General features: G+C 43.9%; 1 protein-coding gene across 3 annotated transcripts in view; it reads right to left on the bottom strand.

Moving 5' to 3' along the window:
• The window catches only part of TTC27 (tetratricopeptide repeat domain 27), a 564,428-nt gene that overhangs the window by 311,500 nt on the left and 226,976 nt on the right, over window positions 1-25,952 (bottom strand). For all 3 annotated transcript variants that reach the window (XM_068232111.1, XM_068232110.1, XM_068232112.1), the window contains 2 exons: window positions 8,465-8,598; window positions 890-1,002 (listed from right to left, as the gene is read on the bottom strand). In XM_068232111.1, coding sequence (XP_068088212.1) covers window positions 890-1,002; window positions 8,465-8,598 — 247 coding nt within the window. The remainder of the gene's footprint in view (window positions 1-889; window positions 1,003-8,464; window positions 8,599-25,952) is intronic.

The following is a 25,952-nucleotide window of genomic DNA, read 5'->3' as shown; positions in this document are numbered from 1 at the left end:
CAAAAACTGCTTACTAGGTATGGTCCTTTACAAACAGCAATCACGAAACCTCTATTTCTCAGCATCAATTCAAGTATATTCTGTAGAGAACTGCAAGTATCAAGGTTGTACACTTGTACAGAGGTGCCAGAAGTGTAAAAAAAAGTTAAAACTTTAAAAAACTGGGGGGGTTAGTGGTGGACTTACCTCCCCAAGGTAGACACAAGCTGCTGTTGATTTTTTCAACAAAAATAATTTATTTACATACTCCAGACAAGTGCAACGCGTTTTGCGGGCATATCCCACTTCATCAGGCAATAGATAGCAGTACAACAACTCATGCATTCAGATAGACAGAGACAGAGGCGCTAAGCTTTCTACCTGAACGCATGAGTTGTTTTACTCCTAGCTATAGCCTGATTAAGTGGGATGTGTCCGTGAAAGGCATTGCACTTGTCCGGAGTATATAAATAAATTGTTTTTGTTGAAAAAAATCTTAACCGAATTTCTTCCGATCTACAGAGAGCAACTTCTTATTCCTGAGTGGAGACAGGTCTAATACTCCCCACCTGGCTATACAGTGGTTACCTGGACGGTAACCCTGACTTATGAGTAGAACATTATACTTACCCTTTCTTTTTCCACAATTCCAGTACATACTACACTATATCGCGCTCTCGGTGTCTCCCTTTTTATGCAAGTATCAAGGTGTATGACAGGTGTGACGTGGACTCTGAGTAAAAAGTGTTAGCCTAAAGTTTTGCTTTGAATAGGATCACTTTCTAATCAGCTAGTGTATAGAGAGTCTAGAAGGGGAAGTTACTTTATAGGTATTTTAATTATTGAATATTCTAAAATAAAAATGTTTAGTATTCTAAAAAAAAAAAAAAAAATCCAATTCGCCACCTACCACACTCCAAGAATAAGAGCCAGCTCCTCAGCACATAGGTCCGGCATCTGGAACTGATCGGGATCAGCTAACTTGAGTTGATTAAGAACAGTGTCATCCTGCAACTCCTGGTTCTGTCAAGGGGAAAAGAAATCTTAATTATGACAAAATATATAAATAGTGACCTGATTGCAATCATTGAATTAAGTACTATGTGATGCCGACAGCGGACCAGTGAATATTTCACTGACATGGAAATACATGTGCCTCAGAGGACTGCTAATGTGTAAAAGATAGCTGTACTTGTTAATCTTTCTTCACGGAAAGCCTAAAAATGATCTCAGATAATTAATGCAGACAGGCTGGATATTGTTATTGTTCATATGATGGGATTTCACAAGTCAGCAGTTAGCTGTTTGAGTCCATGCATACAGCCTTCACTATGCCTTGGCTCACATAAGCCTTGCGTGTGCGGCTTTAACAAGGACCTTATCAAATGACAGTTGCTTTTGCCTCCTTTTGAGGGTTTAATGGAAATGTGACATTGTACAGTCCCTACACTCAGAATAAGTACAATCCTGCAGTGTCAAAGGGTGAAGAACCATCGGCTCAGTTGTGATAATGTGACACACTTAAGGTGGCCATACACTGGTCGATTTGCCATCAGATTCGACCAACAGACAGATCCCTATCTGATCGATTCTGATCAGAGAGGGATCGTATGGCTACCTTTACTGCAAACAGATTGTGAACCGATTTCAGGGTGGTGCTGCTGCTGCCACTCCCCCCCCCCCCCCCCCCCCCACCGCATACATTACCTGCTCCGCCGGCGCGACTCCCGGGTCTCTCTCCGCTCTTCTCCGTCTCCGCTCTGGTCTCCGGCTCCAGCATGCCTCACTTCTTCCTGCCCGGCAGGAAGTTTAAACAGTAGAGCGCCCTCTACTGTTTAAACTTCCTGCCGGGCAGGAATAAGTGAAGGCATGCCGGAGACCAGAGCGGAGAAGAGCGGAGACGAGCGGGGGCAGTCGCGCCGGCGGAGCAGGTAATGTATGCGGGCTCTATTGCGTCGGTCGTCGGGCACTCGAACGCCGCTAGCGATGCGCTCTTCACCCGCGGGCGATCGACGGTGATTTTCCGCACGGCGCGATCGACGGGATCGGACGAAATGAATCGAAATTCGGCATGTAACGCGAACGATTGGCAGCAGATTCGATCCCAGTGATCGAATCTGCTGTCGAAACGGCGGTAAATCGGGCTAGTGTATGGCCAGCTTTACAGTTTATGTTCTGTGCTTGTATATCAAGACGTTGCTTGCATATCAAGTCATCATTTCATACAAGTGTTTGCTTGTCTTGCAAAGTGCTCTTAACCCAAATGACTTGCAATCCAAGGTTACACTGTACTTCCTCATCATCATAAATGCTGGCTCATCCTCAACAAGTAAACCTACATACCAACTTTAGATTTTCCTTGGGGGAAACAACCATTCATAACAGTTTTGGCCAGATATCGAAAGTGTTTACTGGAATACCCCACTGTCAATAACCTCACTTATAGATGCTGTGGGATGGCAGTTCCCTGATCCCCGTGACTGCCCTCTCCCTTCTCCATAGAATGGTACATGATGTTTAGTTGGGAGCTTAGCAATGCCTCTATACAGTGATATTGCCAAAAACTGCAGGCTTAAGGTGCCCACTAATAATATATATTATCATAGAATATTATATAATCCAATGCAGTGGCTTGCAAAAGTATTCGGCCCGCTTGAAGTTTTCCACATTTTGTCACATTACTGCCACAAACATGAATCAATTTTATTGGAATTTCACATGAAAGACCAATACAAAGTGGTGTACACATGAGAAGTGGAACAAAAATCATACATGATTCCAAACATTTTTTACAAATAAATAACTGCAAAGTGGGATGTGCTTAATTATTCAGCCCCTTTTGGTCTGAGTGCAGTCAGTTGCCCATAGACATTGCCTGATGAGTGCTAATGACTAAATAGAGTGCACCTGTGTGTAATCTAATGCCAGTACAAATACAGCTGCTCTGTGACGGCCTCAGAGGTTGTCTAAGAAAATATTGGGAGCAACAACACCATGAAGTCCAAAGAACACATTAGACAGGTCAGGGATAAAGTTATTGAGAAATTTAAAGCAGGCTTAGGCTAGAAAAAGATTTCCAAAGCCTTGACCATCCCACAGAGCACTGTTCAAGCGATCATTCAGAAATGGAAGGAGTATGGCACAACTGTAAACCTACCAAGACAAGGCCGTCCACCTAAACTCACAGGCCTAATAAGGAGAGCGCGGATCAGAAATGCAATCAAGAGGCCCATGGTGACTCTGGACGAGCTGCAGAGATCTACAGCTCAGGTGGGGGAATCTGTCCATAGGACAACTATTAGTCGTGCACTGCACAAAGTTGGCCTTTATGGAAGAGTGGCAAGAAGAAAGCCATTGTTAACAGAAAAGCATAAGAAGTCCCGTTTGCAGCTTGCCCCAAGCCATGTGGGGGACACACCAAACATGTGGAAGAAGGTGCTCTGGTCAGATGAGACCAAAATGGAACGTTTTGGCCAAAATGCAAAACGCTATGTGTGGCGGAAAACTAACACTGCACATCACTCTGAACATACCATCCCCACTGTCAAATATGGTGGTGGCAGCATCATGCTCTGGGGGTGCTTCTCTTCAGCAGGGACAGGGAAGCTGGTCAGAGTTGATGGGAAGATGGATGGAGCCAAATACTGGGCAAACTTAGAAGAAGACCTGGAGTCTACAAAATACTGGGGTGGAGGTTCACCTTCCAGCAGGACAACGACCCTAAACATAAAGCCAGGGAAACAATGGAATGGTTTAAAACAAAACATATCCAAGTTTTAGAATGGCCCAGTCAAAGTCCAGATCTAAAACCAATCGAGAATCTGTGGCAAGATCTGAAAATTGCTGTTCACAAAGGCTGTCCATCTAATTTGACTGAGCTAGAGCTCTTTTGCAAAGAAGAATGGCCAAGGATTTCAGTCGCTAGATGTGCAAAGCTGGTAGAGACATACCCTAAAAGACTGGCAGCTGTAATTGCAGCAAAAGGTAGTTCTACAAAGTATTGACTCAGGGGGGCTGAATAATTACGCACACCCCACTTTGCATTTATTTATTTGTAAAAAATGTTTGGAATCATGTATGATTTTTGTTCCACTTCTCTCGTGTACACCACTTTGTATTGGTCTTTCATGTGGAATTCCAATAAAATGGATTCATGTCTGTGGCAGTAATGTGACAAAATGTGAAAAACTTCAAGCGGGCCGGATACTTTTGCAAGCCACTGTATATCTTTTCTATTCAGTCTTACCTCTTCTGTTTAATATGAGGGACTACCTGACACATCCATTCAAAGTAAAGTCACTCTGTTTACCTGTCTATTATATAGATTTGGTAAGATTGGACAAAAAAGATTGTATCATTAGTGGGCACCATTAGTGACTTTAATACACCATTAGCTTTGTAAACCAAAGTTGATACTAATTTCTAGTGTTGCTGTTTGAATTCGGGATCCTGTACTCAGAAACCTAAATGATGACAAACACCACACTTCAGAACCCAAGCTAATGGAAAGGATCATGGGAAGGTCACTCAAGTGCAGTTCATACCCAAATTCATATGATTTCGATAATTTCTCCTTTCGGCTTGGAAGAAGGAAGCATTAGAGTCACACGAAGAGCACCATGGGCCGCAACCCCATGACTGTCCACTAGCTTGGGTGCTGAAGGGCAGTGTTCAACATAATTGGGGTTTTGGAATGAATCCGAACATTTGTATAGCGCTATCCGCCTCTCAGACTCAAGAGCTGCAGCCACTGGGATGCGCTCAAGAGGCCACCCTGCAGTGTTAAGGAGTCTTGCCTTAAACTCCTTACTGAATAGGTACTGACCCAAGATTCGAACCATGGTCTCCCATGTTGAAGACAGAGCCCTTAACCAGTACACTATAGAGCCGCTAATGAAGTAGTATTGGTGTCCCGAATTTGAACACCAACACTACTCATTTCCTGTCAACAGTGCATCAAATGATTGGACTCTCCAAAAATTGCAAATAATGATGCAAACAAATTCGGAAAAAAATGATAATCGAGATCAGCTCTACACTCCAGAGGTCCATGTCCCATGAATGGCTGACCTGTCGGCTTGTCAGGTAGTTCATAATCCCGTCTGTCGGCCACAAATGCCTTTGCAAGCGTTTGGCAATACTACAAGTGTCATCATTAGACACCCAGTGGTGTTATTCTGTGTCAAAAAACTCTAACTTGTCACTTCTAAGTACAGTCAAGCTCAGATGGAGGGACCACCTTTCCAGTGCCAGGCCGGTGCACGAGAGCAGCTGACAGGTAGTGAATTACCTTCCCCTTAGCCCCCAATCGGAAAGGAGCCTTACTGTGTGCATATGTGAGAAACAAGTACGCAGCTAATCTTGTTGGATTTGAAAAAAAAACACCTGATCTGCTGCATGCTTGTTCAGGGTCTATGGCTAAAAGTATTAGAGGCAGAGGATCAGCAGGACTGCCAGGCAACTAGTAAATTCTGAATATCCTCAATGAAATGGCTTAGCTAAAATCCAATATAAGAAATTATATTTTTTATATCCTTAGTCTCGATTTGCAGTATGGGTTCCTTCACTTTTCCTGCTTGTCTCCGATTCCTGCTTGCACAGCCACTATTATACCAGGGGGGCGCTGAAAGAAAACAGCTGTAAGCCGCACAAAGATGGATCACGTGTTACATATTTTTGGAATGATATTGGGAATCAAAGAGGAAACCTGTGGATGGCAGAAAAGGTTCCCAAAAGAAAGACTTTCATGGCAAACCTGGTACAGCTTGCCACTGCTGACAGCATCAGTAGACAAGGGCTATCTCTGCCTCTGTATATTCTTTCATATTACTTTACAGGAGAGTAAAACAAATCTTCAGTATCTCATGTAAAATACATACAAAATTCATGTGTGAAGTACTCCTTGTGAATGGAACACAGCCATAGCTATTGTTTGCAAAAGAGTTCCTAAGTGCAAACAATAGCTATGGCTGTGTTCCCTTCACAAGGATGACTCCACACATGTATTTTGTATGCACTTTCACGAGATACTGAAGATATGTTTTACTCCTCTGTAAAGTAATATGACAGAATATACAAAAGCAGAGATAGCCCTTGTCTACTGATGCTGTCAACAGTGGCAAGCTGTACCGGGTTTGCCAAGAACGTCTTGCTTTTTGGGACAGTTTAGCCCATTAGCAGCTTCAATAGAGCTATCTTTTTTAAAGTGGTATACTTTTTACACAGGATCCCTGATCATGTTAGGTAATCCCAATTAGGTGTGGTTGGATGAGAGTGTGGCTGGGCATGAGGGGCCGTCTCACATGGTATCATTGTTTCTATCAAATAGATTATGCTTTTTGATATTGACATTAATAAAGATAGATTTTGTAAATTTAAAAAAAATTAGGCTTGAGAAGCATTGTGTACACACACCTCTTTTTCCCCTCTCTCTTGATCCATACATTGCTCGTTTAAAGTGACCCTGAGATGAGGCCAGAGCATAAAAACATATATACCTGGGGCTTCCGCCAGCGCCCTCCGGCCTAATCGCTCCCACGCCGTCCTCTTTTGACTCCTTGTTCTTCCGCAATTGGTCCCAGACAGTCCTCATATCTTGGGCCAACTGCACATGCGTGGCCTTGCTGCACGAGGGCACCCACTGCGTTCACTTAGCCTGGAGTGTTCTGTGCCTGCGCAGTAGTACTGCGCAGGTGCAGAATGCTCCTGGCGATGGGAGCGAGATGGGAGTGTGCGTGGCCAGATTGCACATGTGGCGCATGCGGCTGGCCCTGACTGGAGGATTTTTCTGGGCCAGTTGTGGGAGAAGGAGAAGGTGACAGAGGACAACAAGGGAGCAATCAGGCTGGAGGGGGCTGGAGGAAGCCCAAGCCCAAGGTATGTATACATTTTTTTTAAGGGGCTCATCTCAGGTACACTTTAAGATAAATGTTCTGCTTTTGACCTTATTTGGGAGAACTTGTCATGCTGTAAATTCTTAGAATGTTTTGATCTCTCCCAGCTAACAGAAAATAGACACTGAAAGAAGAAGTTCTCTGTTATTGTCTTACACAGCCCCCTAGTGAAAAGTGGCCATAAATACACAATACAGCAGTACTAATTAGTAGCAAGTAAATGTAACAAATAAGAAATAAAAAATGTGCTAAAATAAATGGCCTGTAACACTTGCAAGCCTCTAAATAAAGTGGTTGCTAAATGGTTGAGGCCAATTTCATTTGAGGAAATCACATAGATTTATTTTGCTGTGCATCAAAATTACAAGTAGAAGTGTCCCCAAGAAGGACCTCAGACTACATTAACTTTCATGCTGCTGACACGTGCCACAGTCTTCCAAATGCAGTCATTGGACAGATCCAGCACATGCATGATAAAAGTGGATTTCCTTTTACCCTTAGGAAAGTGAATTCTGGATAAAATGCTCAGTAAGATACGACTTTACAGGCAAACTTTCACAAGCTATGCTTAAACTGGTGCACTAATGCTGCTTTTCAGGCCACACATGTCCGGGGAGAAAATATGCCCAACATATACAGCGATATCCTGCAGCTTAGTTTAATCAGCATAATTATTACAGACAAAGTTATTTTGCTTTAATATTAAGGCAGCACAGGAAAATAAGGTTTATTATTAATCAGTGGAATAACCTGTTAAATTCTTCCGACTGTAATAAAGTTAAGCACCCAGCGCTGATTTCCAGCTGAAAACAAGTGCTGTTCATGATCCCTAACCTGTCTTCATCTCACTCCCTGGTTGGTGCATTTAATAAGAAAACACTAATTTCCTTTAAGACAGTAAAGCAAATTATGCGGTGTTTTATGAAATCCTATGTAACGTGTAAGGAGGCACTAAATAATTTATAGTATTAATATCTTCTCTTCCCCCTCGGAAGTGAACATGCATATAAATTTCTGGCTTCTGGGCAAAGAGGTTTTTAACTCCCTCACAGAGTTGGAGGCTCCTCTTATCCTTTACGGTTAAGTTATTGTTAAACATTAACAGAAACTAGAAAACCTATATACCGCCTGATTGCTTCTTAAATGCCTTTTTATTGCAGCATATATTTAAATGACATTATGTGCGTTATCTCTTTTCTGCTTACATGAGATCATGCCCTGCTTTCCGCTACAAAATACAACTCTACTGGAATAAACCTATGTGTTTCCTGGATGCAAAATGCAATACAAATAAAACATACACCGCATCATATTCAAAGACTGGTTAATACAGCTAGTGTGCAAGCATTATAACGGTTTTAAAAGCTTTAATGGATGAAACAGGCATTCTGATTGGCTGCTCTGGGTTGCTGCTTTTGTACATCCTCGCTGGTCCACAATCACCTTGCATTCTGCATTTCATTAATAATGATTAGGTCATGGAGGAGATCTAATAAAACATGAGAACACGGCACAGATATCTGCATAAATGAGTGTGGTGATGAAAGGGTTAATGAAGATGGAAACGTTGCTGAGATCATTTTTCCCCTTACCTTGGGCAAGTTCTCCACAGGGGTTGGAGCGGGCGTCAGTCCGTTGCGTAAGACGGAATCCCCTTCCCTTTGCACATCTAGAACAAGTTGAGCCAAGTCGTTTTCCTGAAACCGCGTCCGTTTCCCCAAAGCACCTGCAGGAAATGAAGATACGATTCATATAAATTTACTGCCTGTCAGTACAGTCCCAGCTTCTGACTTTTTTTGTTTTGCTGAATGGGAAAGAGAAAATGTCGCCAACGAAGAGTTTAACCCTTCCTGTGAGAATAGGAGAGTGTAAGGTGACTGCACGCAAAGCCACTGCAAGTGACAAGTGGCCGGCTCTGTAACTAAAGTCACTCTGCAGCAATGTAATGATTCTATAGCACTTACACCTAATAATTCTGCAGGGACTCTCCCACACAGCACAATAAGAGACGCCAGCCGAGAGCATCCTTTGCTGCAAAGGTGTCATATAGGAAAAATATCCAGATATTTATCACACTATTAGGATGGTCTTTATGAAAAGAAGCTGTTTGTTTGGAAGTAAAGACCTGGTGGTAGTTTTATCCTGTGCATGAAATGCTTTTGTTTCAACGCAGGTTTTACTATGATGATGCTGAATACGGCTAAATATAGAGGTTAGAAAGAGAGGCGATGCTGTGGGATGCACTCCTGCAATTGTGTGCGTTGCAGAATTTCTCCCGGTGCTACATTTTTTTCTCTAACACAAATTTATGTATATGCCTGTGTTCATGTGTTTATGTGTTCATGTGTAGAACAGTATACAATACAATACAATAATACAATACAATAACATTTGTAAAGCGCTTTTCTCCCATAGGACTCAAAGCGCATAGCTGTGTATCAGATTAATACAGGGTTTCAGGCTGGGTTGTGTTACAGAGGAGATAGTCAGATGTTCATGAATGCCAGACTGAAAAGGTAGGTTTTCAGTTTAGACTTAAATGCTTCCAGGGATGGGGCTGTCCTGATTGGGTGTGGCAGGGAGTATTAAGCAATCCCGAATGAGTCAGCACCTTCTCTGTATAAAATAGCTCTTTATTCCATATCAAAGATTAAAAGGAAACAGCATGGTGTATAGCAGGACAGCGACAGCTCCGCTGTTTCGGGTCATCTACCCTTTTTCAAGCTGTAAAAGTATAACATCCGCCACTAGAACAGTATTAAGTACTCATAAAAAACTGCATAAAAATAACGTGTCAAAAAGATACTTATTCTCATCAGTGAAACAATTTTTAACGAAGTGGAAATAAAGGTGGCCATACACTCGTTAGATTAGCAGCAGATAGATCATCAGATAGATCTCTGATTTAGGAATATTTTCTACTAGGAACAGATTTCAAATAGATTTCAGTATGAAATCTATTGAAAATCGATCTGATGGCATTTTTTTGCCATCAGATTTCCATTAGGTCCAATGCAAAATGATAAGCAATCTCAAAAGATTTTCTAAAATTTTCAACTAAATTTTCCAACATGTCAGATCGATTGAAATCGTTAGAAATCGGCCGCAAATCAATCGGCTGAGTGTATGGGCCCCTTAAGGATGATCTAAACACAATGCCCAATTACATAATATTTGAACTGGTCACCTGCATCAAAGGATCTGCAAGTTTACTCATTCTTGCATACCTGACACCCCTGCTATTCTGCATAGCCATTCATGTGACTCTCCTGCCTGCTATTACTGCTTTCCACCTTTCTGGGTCATATGCCCGCTCTCCAAACAATAAAAAAGTAATGTGATAAGGCTGAGTTATTGTCCATACAACACAGAAAGCCAAAACTGTGCAGATACCACATTTTTCTGACTACAAGACGCACTTTTGCTTCCCCAAAAATTGGAGGGGGGGTCTTATAGTGTGACTATACAGTAAAAAATGCCATAGTCAATTGCAGGGAAGAACTTACCAGATCCATGTTCCTCACTCCCTCGCTGTATATCAGCAGCTGCAAAGGAGAAGAGGAGTACGTGTACAGAGGCAGGACTGGAGCAAAGGGGGGAGGAGCGGGCGGCTGGATCGGGTGAGAGCATAAAATGAAGTGGTAGTGTAGCACAGTGTAGCTTAGCTGGTGTAGCAGTTGGGGTTAGTGTAGTGAGTGCAGTGTAGGGCAGTGTAGCTTAGCTGGTGAGGAACGTCCTGCAGTGTGCAGGAGGTGAAAACAAGGTATGCAGGGTTAACTCATCGAGCCACCCAGCCTGCTTTTCGATGTGTTCCATGCTGTGTTCCATCTCCTAACACTTCTGCCTTCAGAGCAGGCAGTAGCTAGGTAAGTTAACCCTCACATATCTCACTCTCGCCTCCCACACACCTCAGGATGTCCTCACTCATTCCTAATCAAGATACTTTCTGTATATTACGATTTTTTCAAAGGGAATCTGAGGTAAAAGTGATATAGAGGCTGCTATGTTGGTTTTCTTTTAAAAAATGCAAGTTACAGGGTCTCTAGCTGCTCCTGTAAATAACATACAGTGGAAGCTGCCTATAAAATCATGACCCATTGGTATGTAGTCCCAGCTTGTGTAGCCAAGGTATTCCCCTTTGCTAATCCCTTCTGCTTCCGAGGATGCAGGCTCCCTGGAGACATGTTACACATTTGGTGGACTTGCCTGTAACTTAATAGGTTTTGGTGCCTATACTACAATTATCCTCCCTCTTCCAAAAGCCCATCCTTAGAAATCCTTGGCAGGCTTTATTGTACGAGAAAATAAGATCACTGACTGCAGCACAATAAGTTTGCTTCTATGGTTCTCTCAGCAGCAACTATGACAATAGCATGGAACTGGAAAAAAAACCCTCTGTTACAATTGGTGAAGTGAGATCTAGAGTAAATTCATTTACGGTTAATGAAAAATTAACCAGTATTCTTAAGGATACCAACAAAAAGTTTGAAAAGATTTGGGATCCCTGAATTCGATTTTAGCATCCTACCTTGGAGGATTAATGGCTGTAGGGTGGACTCCCCTGTCCTTTTCTCTCTTCTTCTCTTTTACTTTTTCCTTTGCTCACCTGTTTTTCTAATCGGTTTCTCCTCTTCTTTCCTTATTTATATTCTTCTCTCTTTTTCCTTTTTTTCTGGACAAGAAAACAGTCACAGCCCTTTTCTGCTCAGCCTGCCCATCGCTGGACGACAGGCTCACAGGACTGGATTCTAGCTAGTCCAACGTATACTTGGACCTTCCCTTTCCCTAATACACCTTTCGAAATGCCCCAGATAGCTGGGTCAGTCCTCTGTGGGCACACTTTAGACTACTGTGTATAATAACCACCCGGTTGTTACATAACCCTATACTGTTGATTGTTACTTTTGCTGTCCTTCTCATAATATTGTATGCATATGTTAGCATCCATAATGCTTTTAGCCCTACCTCACCCCCCCCCCCCCTTTTTCCCTTAAATTGATTTATTTGATGTACTGTTGTCAACTTTTAAAAATGAAACATTTTCAATTAAAACTTAGAAAACAAAAAATACAAGTCACCTGGCTGTCCTTTTAATCTTTTGTCTCTAATACTTTTAGCTATACACCCTGAGCAAGCATGCAGATCAGGTGCTTCGACTTAAGTCTGACTAGATTAGCCACATGCATGTGTAAGGTGTGTAATTCAGTGCTAATGTCAGAAAAATCGAAAAGACTGCCCGGCAACTGGTATTGTTAAAACAGAAAACAACATGGCAGCCTCCATATCACTCACCTCAAGCTTCCTTCAATGAGGGATTAAACTCAAACTAATATTTAAGTAACTACTCTTAGGTACATAAAAGAACATTTGAAAGCATTCCATGTTTGTAAAAACATTTATTTTTCATGCAAAAAACATAAAAAGTTTATACTGCTCTGCTTGTCTCTGCTAATCACCAATGTAATAATTGCCAGTCAGTATAAGCTCTCTGTCTGGCCCTTTTCACTCTGAAACCCCTCCCTCCTCTGGTGAATAAACACATCACCATGGCAAAGTCTAGGTCACTTCATGAGGAGAAAAAACGCAAGGATAATACAAATTGCACCCTGCAGAAAGAAAACACAGAGACAACAGGAGCCCAAATGGTGCAGTATGTCACAGTACCAGAAGTGTGTAAAATATGCAGATAAATTATACTCACAAAGGTGGGTTGCAGAAGGGAAATCGGCCACTAGAAGCAGGTGGAGATGTACAACCCCAACTGCACTCGGGTGACCAGACGGAGCTGGTGATGGTCGTACTCTTGATAAAAAGCAAACCTCAAATGACCGAAATTGGTCAAAGAGGGTTGATCCCCCTCCAAAAGGAGGGTGAAGGCACATGATAAAGGCCCAGAGAAGATAAAATGGGTTAAAATCAAATAAAATGAAAAAAAGTGAGGTGACGTACTTCAATGAAGACAAATTCCTGTATTACTAGAATTTTATTGCACGAGCAACATGTTTCATGTGTGCATACCCACTTCCACAGGCCAAATGGCAGTGACTAATAGTGCTTGTAGCCACAAATGAGGCACCTTATTTGTGGCTGCAAGCACTATTAGGCACTGCTATTTAGCCTGAGGAAGTGGGTATGCCACCACAAAATGCGTTGCTAGTGCAATAAAATTCTATTAACACGTGAATTTGTCTTCATTGAGGTACGTCACCTCACTTTTTTCCTTTTATTTGTTTGTAACGCATTTTATCTTCTCTGGGCATCTCTTTTCCCTTTATCCCACTTCAGGAGAGGAGGGAGGGGGAGCAGAGTGAAGAGAACAGGCAGAGAGCTTCTATCCGGCAATGATTACATTTGCAGATTAGCAGAGATATGCAGAGTAGTATGAACTTTTTTTACTGCTCTCTGCCTTCAAAGTAAACATTATTACACACAGGGAATGCATTCAAATGTTCTTTCATATACTTAATAGAAGCTCCATCAATTTTAGTTTAGGGAGTTTAATCCAATTGTAATCCATACAATACTAGATTAAGGCAATGGTGTTGTGTCCATCACTTTATTAGTATAGACAGTATAGTAGATGGCTGCTCTAACAACTATATTGCTCTACACTTCAGAACAAAATCAATGTATTTTGTATTCCATGTGAACCTACGTCAGTATCCAAGCAGTAATAACTGAATATTAAACAACATCATATGGAAGATAGCATTGCTGACTTTGCAATGACCTTCTGCATTTCCCCATTTTTAATAAACTCTATAAATCTTAATCTACTTTATAGAAAAAATGCAATAAGCATAATGTGCAAGCTCAGCTGATTGTGATGTGCCATGGCTAATTACTGTCATGCAGGTGCAAATACATGCAGGCATGAAAATATAAAGCTGTCGTATTATAGGGCCCATGTGACAGAGCATGTGACTGTTTTTTCTAGGAAAATCTGGTTTTACAGGAAAGGGAGTCATATATTTCTCTGCAAATCAGCAGTCTGTCCCACAACAATAAAACTGGTAAACGACTTTGATGACAGGAGAATTTACCTGGCTTTTCAGTTTTTCAATACAAATATGCCCATTAAGTTTATTAAGTAATGCAGTAGATACATAAAACTATTGCTAATTTCAGATATAAAGCTTTGTATTTCACAATTTTTTTCTTTAGATTTATAATCAGAGATTTCTCAAGTAACTGGTGTATCAACCATTCCTGTTATACAAATCAGCTGTTACTATGTTAGCTGCAATGCATAATCTCAGTCTACTACCAACCATTGCATCAGTTCTGTGAACTTTAGAGCCAAAACTAAAGGGAAGTCAATCCCTTAGGTTGAGCTTATACTCTTCAAGACTTCAGCTAATTTGTTTTGCTGCATGAAAATATGGAAACCAGCTGTACACTGTTGCCATCGGGTATTAAAGGACCATTACTGCAAAAAAAATTTAAAATACATGTGTATGCATACATACACATGTACATTTGTCCCAGAGTAAAATGAACTATAAATTACTTTTTTCATATGTTGCTGTCACTTAAAGAAGAACTGAATAGAGAGGTATATGGAGGCTGCCATGTTTATTTCCTTTTAAGCAATACCAGTTACCTGGCAGCCCTAATGATCCTCTGCCTCTAATACTATTAGCCATAGCCCCTGAACAAGCATGCAGCAGGTCAGGTGTTTCAGACTTTAAAGTCAGATCTGACAGGACTAGCTGCATGCTTGTTTCTGGTTTTATTCAGATACTACTGTAGAGAAATAGACCAGCAGGGCTGCCAGGCAACTGGTATTGATTAAAAGGAAATAAATATGGCAGCCTCCATATACCTCGTACTTCAGTTCCCCTTTAAAGAGTTCTTGAGGCCAAATATTAATAATAATGTAATAACAGGCTGTCTGAATGATTGAGGATTGTGGGGGTTGTGGGGTTAAATACTCACCTCTCTTGACGTCTTCTCTTTAGGCAGGTGAGAGATCCACCTCCCAATCAAAAGAGGCCCTGGAGATTCCTTTATCAAATCACCACCAGGGCTCAGTGTATGCCCACCTAAGTGGCGGCGGCTCGCCTATGGACGTGCCACGGCCACGCAGACGGATGTTTCCTAAGACCTTCGGCAGTCTTCGAAAAAAATGGCCACCACCGCACTGCTGAGGGGGGTGGAGCATCACATCTGCCCGAAAGACATCAGGACAGGTACATATTCCTCCCCACGGCCCTGCCCCCCTCATGCAGGTAGGGTGTTAAGGTTAGTTACAATAATACAATACTATACAATAACATTTCTATTGCGCTTTTCTCCCATAGGACTCAAAGAGCTTAAGCTCTCTCAGATTCAGTATTTGGTAGTAGGTTGAAGTATTCACACAAAAGTTATATTTATGCAAATGCCAAACTGAGCAGGTGGTGTTTCAGTCTGGATTTAAACACGTCCAGGGATGGAGCTGTCCTGATCTGTTGAGGTAAGGAGTTTCAAAATGTAGGGGCAGAATGACAGAATGCTCTGGGACCAAAAGTTTCCAAGTGCACTCTGGGTATGACTAGATTATTAGAACAGTGAAGGGAGTGCAAGACTGGCATTATGTGGCAGTGACAGGGTTGGTTGGTTAGCAGTCTGGCAGCCGTACTCTGTATCAGCTGTAGGCGGTACAAGTCCTTTTCTGGAAGGCCAGAGTAAAGAGCATTGCAGTAGTCCAGTCGGGAGGTAATGAAGGCATGAACTAAAGTTGGTAGATCTTCTGGGGGGATGAGGTGCTTGATTTTTGCGATGTTCTTAAGGTGAAAATAGGATGATTTCACCACAGCAGAGATGTGAGTTCTGAAGTTTAAATCCCCATCAATTAGAACTCCTAGGCTACACACATGATTGGAGCTGCGTAGATCCGTGCCTCTTATTCCCAGTGGTGAAGACTGCAAGTTAAGCTGTTTTGTTGTCATGCGCTGCCCTCCGAATAGAAGGACTTTAGTTTTGTCTGCATTTAGTTTCAGCCAGTTGTCATTCATCCATTGCTGTAGTTCACGTAAGCAGGCGTTTATAGTTAGAGTTGGGTCTGTCACACCAGGCTTGAAGGAAAGATATAGTTGGGTGTCGTCCGCATAGCAGTGGTATGTCAGGCCATGTTTTTGGATTCGTTTTCCAAGCGGCAACATGTAAATTGTGAAAAGTAGGGGAGAGAGGATTGAGCCCTGGGGCACCCCATACTTAAGTGGTACAGTATTCCTGTAGCCTGTTTATCAAGATGTCATGGTCAACTGTATCAACAGTAACAGAACAGTCTCCAGATGTGTGGCTGTCATCTCTGCTGGATTGTGCTGGAGCTATTAGGGTTGTTGCCTGGGTGTACTCTGTAGATTTTGTCACAGGGTTATTTTGGTTCTGCAGTGAAGAACGTCTTTTCCCACGTCCTCTGGACCCTCTTTTAGTCTTTGTCATTTTAGTTGTCATGAGGGGGAGTGGTTTAAGGTTAGAAATCACTGGGGGGGTCTTTTAATGTTATGTGTGGGGTGGGGTTTAAGAATAGGCGTTGGTGGTGGTGGTGGGGTGGTTAAAGTTAAGCATAGGAGGGGGGGGGGCTAGGCATCAGCTGTGAGGATGGTTAGGCATTTTCACAGGGGCAAACCGAGGATTTTTAGGGGGGGGGGGGATTCCTGAGAGGTCTCCTTCAGCCCCGCACAATACATTATAATAATATGGTAGGATATAATGCTGGGTACACATAATGCAATTTCCCGTCTGACCGACCAACAATGGGATAGATCAGGATACAGATAATAATGAGGACAGCCGACATTGCTAAAGAAGGGGAAAGTGACACATTCGCACAGCAAGGCACAGGGCTGTGCTCATACCTGACTCTGTTAACTTCCCCAGAGCTGCTCCATGCTCTGTACACAAGCTGCTGCTCCATCCAAAGTCAACTGTAGCAGGGAAATAAAGGAGGCAGTGCTGTGAGCTGCAGGATGCCTGCAAATACTCTTGTGTCTCAACCTGTGCCTGTCCCCAGACACAGCACCGGCCCTGGTCTGAGGGGGGGTTCTGGGCAACTGTAATTCCCCCCCTCCTGAATTTGCCTATGTTGCAGGGGGTGTCATTAGGCATCGGTAGTAGAGTGAAGGTTCTGTGCAACAATAGGCTTAGGTTTAGCTGTAGTAAAATATTGGTAAATGATACCATGAGGATTTGCACTGCACGATAGTAGAATATCAGTAAATTTACTAGTACTCTACTAGAGGAAATGTGGGTGTCTTTTTTGCATGTACACTTGTAGAGGACTATTCCACTGAACGTTTTTATGAAAAATAAAGGAATTATTGAAAATCCTTCAAAAGGCGATGAACTTGTCAAAAAAAGTGTCCGATTTTGTGCAGCTTTTTAAGAGACAGCAACCTACGAAAAAATGTATTGTGCACTTTACTTTGGGATAAATATACTTGTTATATGTATGCACACACATGTATTTTTGTGGTAGTTGTCTATTAATAGATAGGAGGACAGGAGCATCACAGCGTGTTCTAACAACTGCATTAATCCAGCTATGCAAATTGAGTAGCAATGTCTCACACTCTGTGTGTAAGCATAATGCAGGTATGGCACTCAATAACCGTGTGTGGTGATAGTACGGTGGTTCTGAACACCAAAATACCCACATTTCATTCCATAGTGGTTAACTAAACAGTTTAATTAGAAATCTTACTGTTCAATTTTAAGGTAACAGAGAAGGGTAAAAGTAACTATACACTATGCAATCTTTATTGTACAATCTTACTAGACTGACTGAGAATACTTCAAAAATATTCTATACACAAGCTTTTAGACCATATACATGTGTGAACCAGTGTTTGTGATTTTAAATTTCTTTTTTTGCAGCATCCAGAATGCGGTTGACAGTTGAGTGGTTAGGGAGAGGACCGTGTGGGAGACCTGCCCAGGGGTGTCCCTGCTAGCAATGTAATCTACGATTACGTTCAACTGAAGCCTCCCACCTGAATGCTACCAAATTTATGCAATTCCTGCTAGATTTGGTACGACAGGCAAAGGGTGTATAACAGTACACCTGATTGGCTGACTGGTGCCTGCTGCCCAAATAAAGGTAGGAAATTGCTTTAGCTGGGAGTGAGCAATTGTGTGTGTTGTAGTTAGCATTCAGTTCAGAGGCAGTGGTGGTGAATTCCCTGGTGGTGAGAGGTCCAGAGCTCGCCTGCACTTTCCTCTGGGTATCGCATGGTGGTGTGGGGACCCTGGCCAGTGAGAGAGTCCGGGGCCCCTGGGTGCAGTGCGAACCAGTGTTTGTGATTTAAAGCATTCAGTTCAGAGGCAGTGGGGGTGAATTCCCTGGTGGTGAAAGGTTCAGGCCTGCACTTTCCTCTGGGTATCGCATGATGGTGTGGGGGCCCCGGCTAGTGAGGGAGTCCAGGGCCCCAAGCTGTCATGCGAACCAGTGTTTGTGACCATATAGAAGTGGTAAGATTGTAAGGGGGTAGAATCAAATATACCAGCTTGTATCAGGTACAAATTGTTGCCTGTTTGAGCAAGGGATAATTCTGACTAGTCCTTTTTTCAGACCATGGACTGCATTGTCATTGAAGAATGGCTTAAATAATGCTTCAGAGGACAAATACATACTGTTCATAAAATGTGAATGAGTAAACTTTGTCATGTGTACCAATATTATGTACTGCAATATGCCCAAAAACAAGCATTGTTATGTCCCTTTCCTAACAAGAATTGCCATGTCCAAGTTCATAACAAGCAGTAATGGCCCTCCCATAACAAGTGCCATGTCCACTCCATAACAAGTATAGCCATGTAGCCCATACATAATATCATGTCCACCACAACACGTATTCACTCCTCACCACAGGCAAACATGTCATGGATGGAAGCGTATTGGCATTAGGTATAGTAATCTTTAAATTGTGAGATCAAAATTAATTGCTTCTCCAATTAAAATGAAGATGCATCCTCAGGTAAATATTAACAGTACTCTGTACTGCTAGCTGGTGCTAAGTGTCCAGCAGGTAGACCAAGCCCGTGTGTAGACTGAATATAGTACCAATGAACACAGCATTCAAAAGGCTTCTGCAATAAGATTGTATTTGGAGCAAGCAAGGTTACATTCACGACATGTTTCTGGCTACGCCCTTCCTCACACCATCCTCAAGCTTGTTGCAGAAGCCTTTTGAGCGCTGTGTTCATTGGTCCTATATCTGGTCTTCTCTAATTACTTCTTATGTGGCATCGCATGAAAGGTGACAAGGGATGAAGATAGACACAAGGATACCAACTGGGAGATGAGGACAGATAGGAGGAGAGGGAGTGCAGGCCAGCGATGTCATCGTATCTATATCTGATACCACTATGTTTCCCTAAACTGTTCTGCAGAGCGTGTATGTGGGAAGGGGAGGGGGGGGGGGATGTTCAGTTTTTTATGCTTATATTTCTAATTAAAATAGTCAACTGACTTACACCCCCACTTTCGTCATTAAAATTGGGCATAAAATTCTCCACTTTATTATGAGTATATGTGGAACCTAATATAGCGAAAACAGAAATGAAAAGTCAATCCACAAATGACGCACAATTTAAAATAAGAAATCTATACATAGTAAGCAAAGCGTCAGAGTATGACACAGGTTTCCAGAAAGGATTAGACGGCATGATAAACATGTCTGTGGGCAAAACATGATAATGAAGACTATTTGAAGACTGTTTCTCAATAGAGGCTTTCAGGATTAGCGCTTATTTCAACACTAAGCCAGATGGATTGTTTCAGCTGACCTGAGTCTGTCAATTTTAATGTTTGACACAGAAATGTCCTCTATCAATTATGTTTAATCAATAGTAGTGATTTTAACATCAACTGGCTTAAAGACTTCAGCCGTGAATTACAGACAGCACTTTGATTTTCTCTGCTGAAACTATGCTTTTGGTGAAACACCATAATACTGTAGACTTGACATGCCGACATCCCAATTAGTATTAACACACCATCTGAAAAACATCAACAGCGATTTATCTTCACTATATTCAATCATTTCTTGTACGGCTTACATTAGTAACAAATTCTATTAGACACAATAGGCCTGGTTTACTAATGTTCTCCTCATCTAGAAAACTGGAAGTGGAGAACCTAATTGTCCAACCAAACATTTTGAGTAGAGTGGGGAAGAATTAGAATCCCCACCAAGTTTTCATTGCTGTCCTTCGTTTCCGGTCATGACATGAGAATCGACCATACACCGACTGTCAACTGAAATACAATCTGAGGTTGCATTGCGTAGAGACAGAAGCATTGTTAAAGCCAACTGAAGATAGGATCCGAGCACTCTATGAACTTCTTGGCTTTAATTGCAGCAAAGGGTTAACACGTGTAAAAACAGCGCAGCCAACAGTGGGGGTACAGATAGCAGCCTAGGTCAGTTTGTGGTTCACTGTGAGCAGAGGTGATACAGTCGCAGCTTAATGGGCAACCTGCGGTGTGTACCCATGTAGTGCAAGCCTCTATCCTCTCTTGACCTTCAGCATTGTTTAGGCCATGGATATTCTATTTCATGGGTAGTACGTGGACTCTTCATTCACATACCAAAAGGCTGGTGCTCCAAGAAGACCCTGGGATAGTTCACACCTGGCCTCAGCCCCAATTAGCACATAGCTGCTATAGACAAAAGGTTGGTATCAAATGAGGAGGCTATGCCAGTAGGGAGCCAGCTCTTTGTCTCCAAAAGCTATAGGAGGCAGCAGCTGTATTTATGAAAATAATTAAGCCATTTCATATTTGCTCTCTTCCAAGCTAAACCAGACCTCTCGGCCCTATAAAAAATATATTACCAACATGGGCGTCCGCACATACAGCAAAACCGGGCATCTGCCCGAGCCTGGCCGCCCGCTGCCCCCCCCCCCCCTGGCCGCGTGCCCGTGCAGCCAGAAGGAGGGGAGCAGCACAGAGAAGAGAGAGAGCTATGGGCACAGTGGGGAAGGGCGGACGTCTCCCCCCCCCCCCTTCCCTCACCTTAGGGGGCTCTCTCTCCCTCGCTGTCCCCTCCGGAATGAAGTGTGCAGCGGCTGGGCAGCGGGCGGAACTTACCTTGTCTCGCTCCTGCGCCGGAAGTTCTGGTGCCGCATTCTGGTCTGGATCAGACCAGAGTAGCGGCGAATCCATCCGGCGCGTGCGACGAGAGGAGGTAAGTTCCGCCCGCTGCCCAGCCGCTGCACACTTCATTCCGGACTCCGGAGGGGAGAGCGAGAGAGGGAGGGAGAGCCCCCTAAGGTGAGTGCCCATAGCGCTCCCTCTTCTCTGCGCTGCTCCCCTCCTGCTGGGGCACACATGACCACTTTTTCTGGGGACATATACCCCTGGCTACATATACTGGGACATATCCCCCTGGCTACATATACTGGGACATATACCCCTGCCTACATATACTGGGACATATACCCCCTGCCTACATATACTGGGACATATACCCCTGCCTACATATACTGGGACATATCTCCCTGGCTACTTTTTCTGGGGACATATACCCCTGACTACATATACTGGGACATATCCCCCTGGCTACATATACTGGGAAATATACCCCCTGCCTACATATACTGGGACATATACCCCCTGCCTACATATCCTGGGACATATCCCCCTGGCTACATATACTGGGACATATCCCCCTGGTTACATATACTGGGACATATCCCCCTGGCTACATATACTGGGACATATACCCCTGCCTACATATCCTGGGACATATACCCCTGCCTACATATACTGGGACATATCCCCCTGGCTACATATACTGGGACATATACCCCCTGCCTACATATACTGGGACATATACCCCCTGCCTACATATACTGGGACATATCCCCCTGGCTACATATACTGGGACATATCCCCCTGGCTACATATACTGGGACATATCCCCCTGGCTACATATACAGGGACATATACCCCTGCCTACATATACTGGGACATATACCCCTGCCTACATATACTGGGCACATATACCCCTGCTTACATATACTGGGCACATATACCCGACTACCTATACTGGGCACATATACCCCTGCTTACATATACTGGGCACATATACCCCTGACTACATATACTGGGCACATATACCCCTGGCTACCTGTTCTGGGGACATCTCTACCCCTGGCTACCAGTTCTGGGGATATCTATACCGCAGGCCACCTATTCTGGGGACACCTATAGACCTGGGGCTACCTATGTTTGGGGAACCACTGCTGTCAGATTGAGTGTATTTTGGGGAACTGCTGCCAGGTGAGAGGTGTCTACATATTAAAAAGACTCTGAAGCGAGAATAAATCTCGCTTCAGAGCTCATAGTTAGAAGGGGCATGTGTGCCCCTGCTAAACCGCCGCAATAGCGCCGCTAAACGGGGGTCCCTTGACCCCCAAACCCTCCATTGCGACACTTGGTCGCAGACTTGGTCGCTCCTGGAGGCAGGGCTAACGGCTGCAGCCCTGCCTCCAGTCGCGTCTATCAGCCGCGCATCGCCGCCTCTCCCCCACCCCTCTCAGTGAAGGAAGACAGAGGGGCGGGGGAGAGGCGGAGATACGCGCTGACAGACGCGCGTGGGGCAGGGCTGCGGCGGTTAGCCCTGCCCCAACCAGGAAGCGCTCCCCCGCATTACGGAGGGGGATTTGGGGGTGAAGGGACCCCCGTTAAGCCGCGCTATAGCGGCGTTTTAGCAGGGGCACACATGCCCCTGCTAACTCTGAGGTCTGAAGCGAGATTTATTCTCGCTTCAGTCTCTCTTTAACCACTTGCCAACCGCACGCTTATACCGTGCGTCGGCAAAGTGGCAGCTGCAGGACCAGCGACACAGTACTGCGTCGCCAGCTGCAGGCTGATTAATCAGGAAGCAGCCGCTCGCGCGAGCGGCTGCTTCCTGTCAAATCACGGCGGGGGGCTCCGTGAATAGCCTGCGGGCCGCCGATGGCGGCTCGCAGGCTAAATGTAAACACAAGCGGAAATAATCCGCTTTGTTTACATTGTACGGCGCTGCTGCGCAGCAGCGCCGTAAGGCAGATCGGCGATCCCCGGCCAATCAGCGGCCGGGGATCGCCGCCATGTGACAGGGGACGTCCTGTCACAGGCTGCACAGGACGGATAGCGTCCTGTGCAGCCCCGATCACCGGGGGGACAGGTAGGAGAGGGAGGGGGGTGAATGTCGCCGCGGAGGGGGGCTTTGAGGTGCCCCCCCCCCCGCCAGCCACACGCAGGCAGAAGAGATCGGACCCCCCCAGCACATCCCCCTAGTGGGGGAAAAAAGGGGGGTGATCTGATCTCTCTGCCTGCACCCTGATCTGTGCTGGGGGTTGTAGAGCCCACCCAGCACAGATCACATAATTCAATGCTGGTCCTTAAGGGGGGGTAAAGGGTGGGTCCTCAAGTGGTTAAGGGGGCATTCTGCCTATTTATGTGAAAAGCTGTCTATTTATGTGCCTCATGACTGCTGAATTTGTCTTGTTGCGGGCCTCATGGTTACTGACTTTGTCTTGTTGGGGGCCTCATGATTTGTTGGGGGCCTCAATATTGCTGAATTTGTCTTGTTGGGGGCCTCATGATTGCTGAATTTGTCTTGTTGGGGGCCTCATGATTGCTGATTTGTCTTGTTGGGGGCCTCATGATTGCTGAATTTGTCTTGTTGGGGGCCTCATGATTGCTGAGTTGGTCATGTTGGGGGCCTCACGATTGCTGAATTTGTCTTGATGGGGGGGAGGGGGGGCCTCATGATTGCTGAATTTGTCTTGTTGGGGGTCACATGATTGCTAACTGCGAGACTATGGAAAAAGCTGAATCATCATCATATGAGACAATAGCATTAAACCTACTTTTTCCGCTTTTTAAAACAGAAAATGAAACTGGGAGGTTCTAAAAAAAATGAATAATTTTTTCAGGAGTACGATGGATGAAATTGTTTATCTTCACAGTTTATTTTCAACTTAATTTTCCATAATGTTCATGTATGAGTTAAAACGTTTGTATTTAGTTTAAATTGCTGTTGGCACTTTGTGATAGTAAAGTGACTTTGCAGTTTGGACACTCGACCTCCAAAAGGTTCGCCACCACTGTCCTAATCTAATGTCCCACCATTGCTTAGTTCATGTAAACTTGTTGTTATGATCGCTTCTGCAGCAGGTACTGCTGGCAGTAGTGGTGCTGCAGCTCAGGCAGTTCTGATCTCTTTCCATGCAAGCTGCATAGCTTTGTCTGCCTTTTCCTGCTGTCGGCTTGTGACTGATTATCATTCACCTGTGTGGGAATCTGCATGTCTGCTCCCATTGGATGACCTCAGTATAAAGATCTGCTTCCTGCAGGGCTCCTTGGGCTATCATAGCTTCAGTTTAAACTTGTCTTGCTGTTGCTTCAGCCCCAGATCGTGTTTCTTGTTTTAAAGATACTTTGCTGGTCTTGCATCATATATTGGTTCATTGCCAATATATATGCATACCAGCACGTTTGTTATTTTCCTTGTATTCGTGTTACGTTGATACATCAGTGTCGCTGATGTATACGTACACGAACTGTTTATATCCTGTGTTCAGTTAGTCAGCTTTCCAGCGCGTTTTGGTAGTTTGCGCGTATCGTGATCACCCGTGCTGAGTTAGTTATCCTGCTCCTGGTTCTGTTTGTGGATTGCGTTCATCTCTGCGAAGAGATAACGAATCCTTCTGAATCCTGTTCTGTTACCGTTTGTGGATTGCGTTCATCTCTGCGAAGAGATAGCGAATCCTTCTGAGTCCTGTTCCCTGTATTGCTCCAGTCCTAGTCAGTGTTCCTGCTTATGTCATATATCGGTTCATTGCCGATATATACATATGTTAGTCAGACGTTACAAATAGTTTCATTGATAGCTGTAATTGTAATACGCTAGGAAAACATACTTATTGCATTTTTGTCTGTGTTACGTTCATCTATCTTGATCCTGCTATTTCCTGACTATCCTGTCCTGTCTTTGTGAGGCACGCCATCGCTGCAAACGCATTGCCTGCCTCATTCCAGTCTGTCTTGTTGTGGACGCTTGCTGTCACTAAGTAGAGGCTAGTTAAGCAAGCGTTCATTCTGTCTACCTGTCCTGATCTCCTCAGTTCTGGTTTATGCGCTCAGCGCTACTTTGCGCTGAGACGTTATCACGAAAGTATTGTTTGTGGCTGTTCGGATCTGCACCGGGTCTGTGCGCCACAATCTCCTATTGGAGTCAGTCCTCTCCTCCACTAAACTGGGGATATAAACAGTTCGTGTACGTATACATCAGCGACACTGCATATATATTGGCAATGAACCAATATATGATGCAAGACCAGCAAAGTATCTTTAGAACAAGAAACACGATCTGGGGCTGAAGCAACAGCAAGACAAGCTTAAACTGAAGCTATGATAGCCCAAGGAGCCCTGCAGGAAGCAGATCTTTATACTGAGGTCATCCAATGGGAGCAGACATGCAGATTCCCACACAGGTGAATGATAATCAGTCACAAGCTGACAGCAGGAAAAGGCAGACAAAGCTATGCAGCTTGCATGGAAAGAGATCAGAACTGCCTGAGCTGCAGCACCACTACTGCCAGCAGTACCTGCTGCAGAAGCAATCATAACACTTGTCTCCACCCACGACCACACCCACATTCTGGTTCATGACCACACCCATTTTTCGGCGTAGCTACGCGCGCCACACAACACCGTCCCAGATTTGCGATGTGCTACGCGCGCCTCCCCACTTTTTGCCCTCCCCTGGAAAAGTTTCTGCGGACGTCCTTGATTACCAAAATCTGGGCGTCAACCCCATCATACAAACATTGGTTATAAAATATTAGTTTATTATTTAAATATTTCATAGAGGGGAAGTGTTTGGTATCAAAATGTTGCAGATTTTTCATGGGTCATAATATGCTATTGTGTATGCATTGTCCAAAATATGGATGAACCATACATTCATGACCAACTTTGCCCTTTGAAATGCAGTGGGAGGATAGGCCTAAACAGGAAGCAGGATTCAAATCCCGCCTCCCAAACCAGATTTCTCTTATGGAATCAGTAAGGACTTTGTATTTCTACAAAGGACT

Source organism: Hyperolius riggenbachi, chromosome 4, assembly GCF_040937935.1.
Source record: "Hyperolius riggenbachi isolate aHypRig1 chromosome 4, aHypRig1.pri, whole genome shotgun sequence".
In the NCBI taxonomy this organism is placed as follows: Eukaryota; Metazoa; Chordata; class Amphibia; order Anura; family Hyperoliidae; genus Hyperolius; species Hyperolius riggenbachi.
Note: the sequence above shows the minus strand (reverse complement) of the source record. Positions and strands in the feature narration are given on the sequence as shown.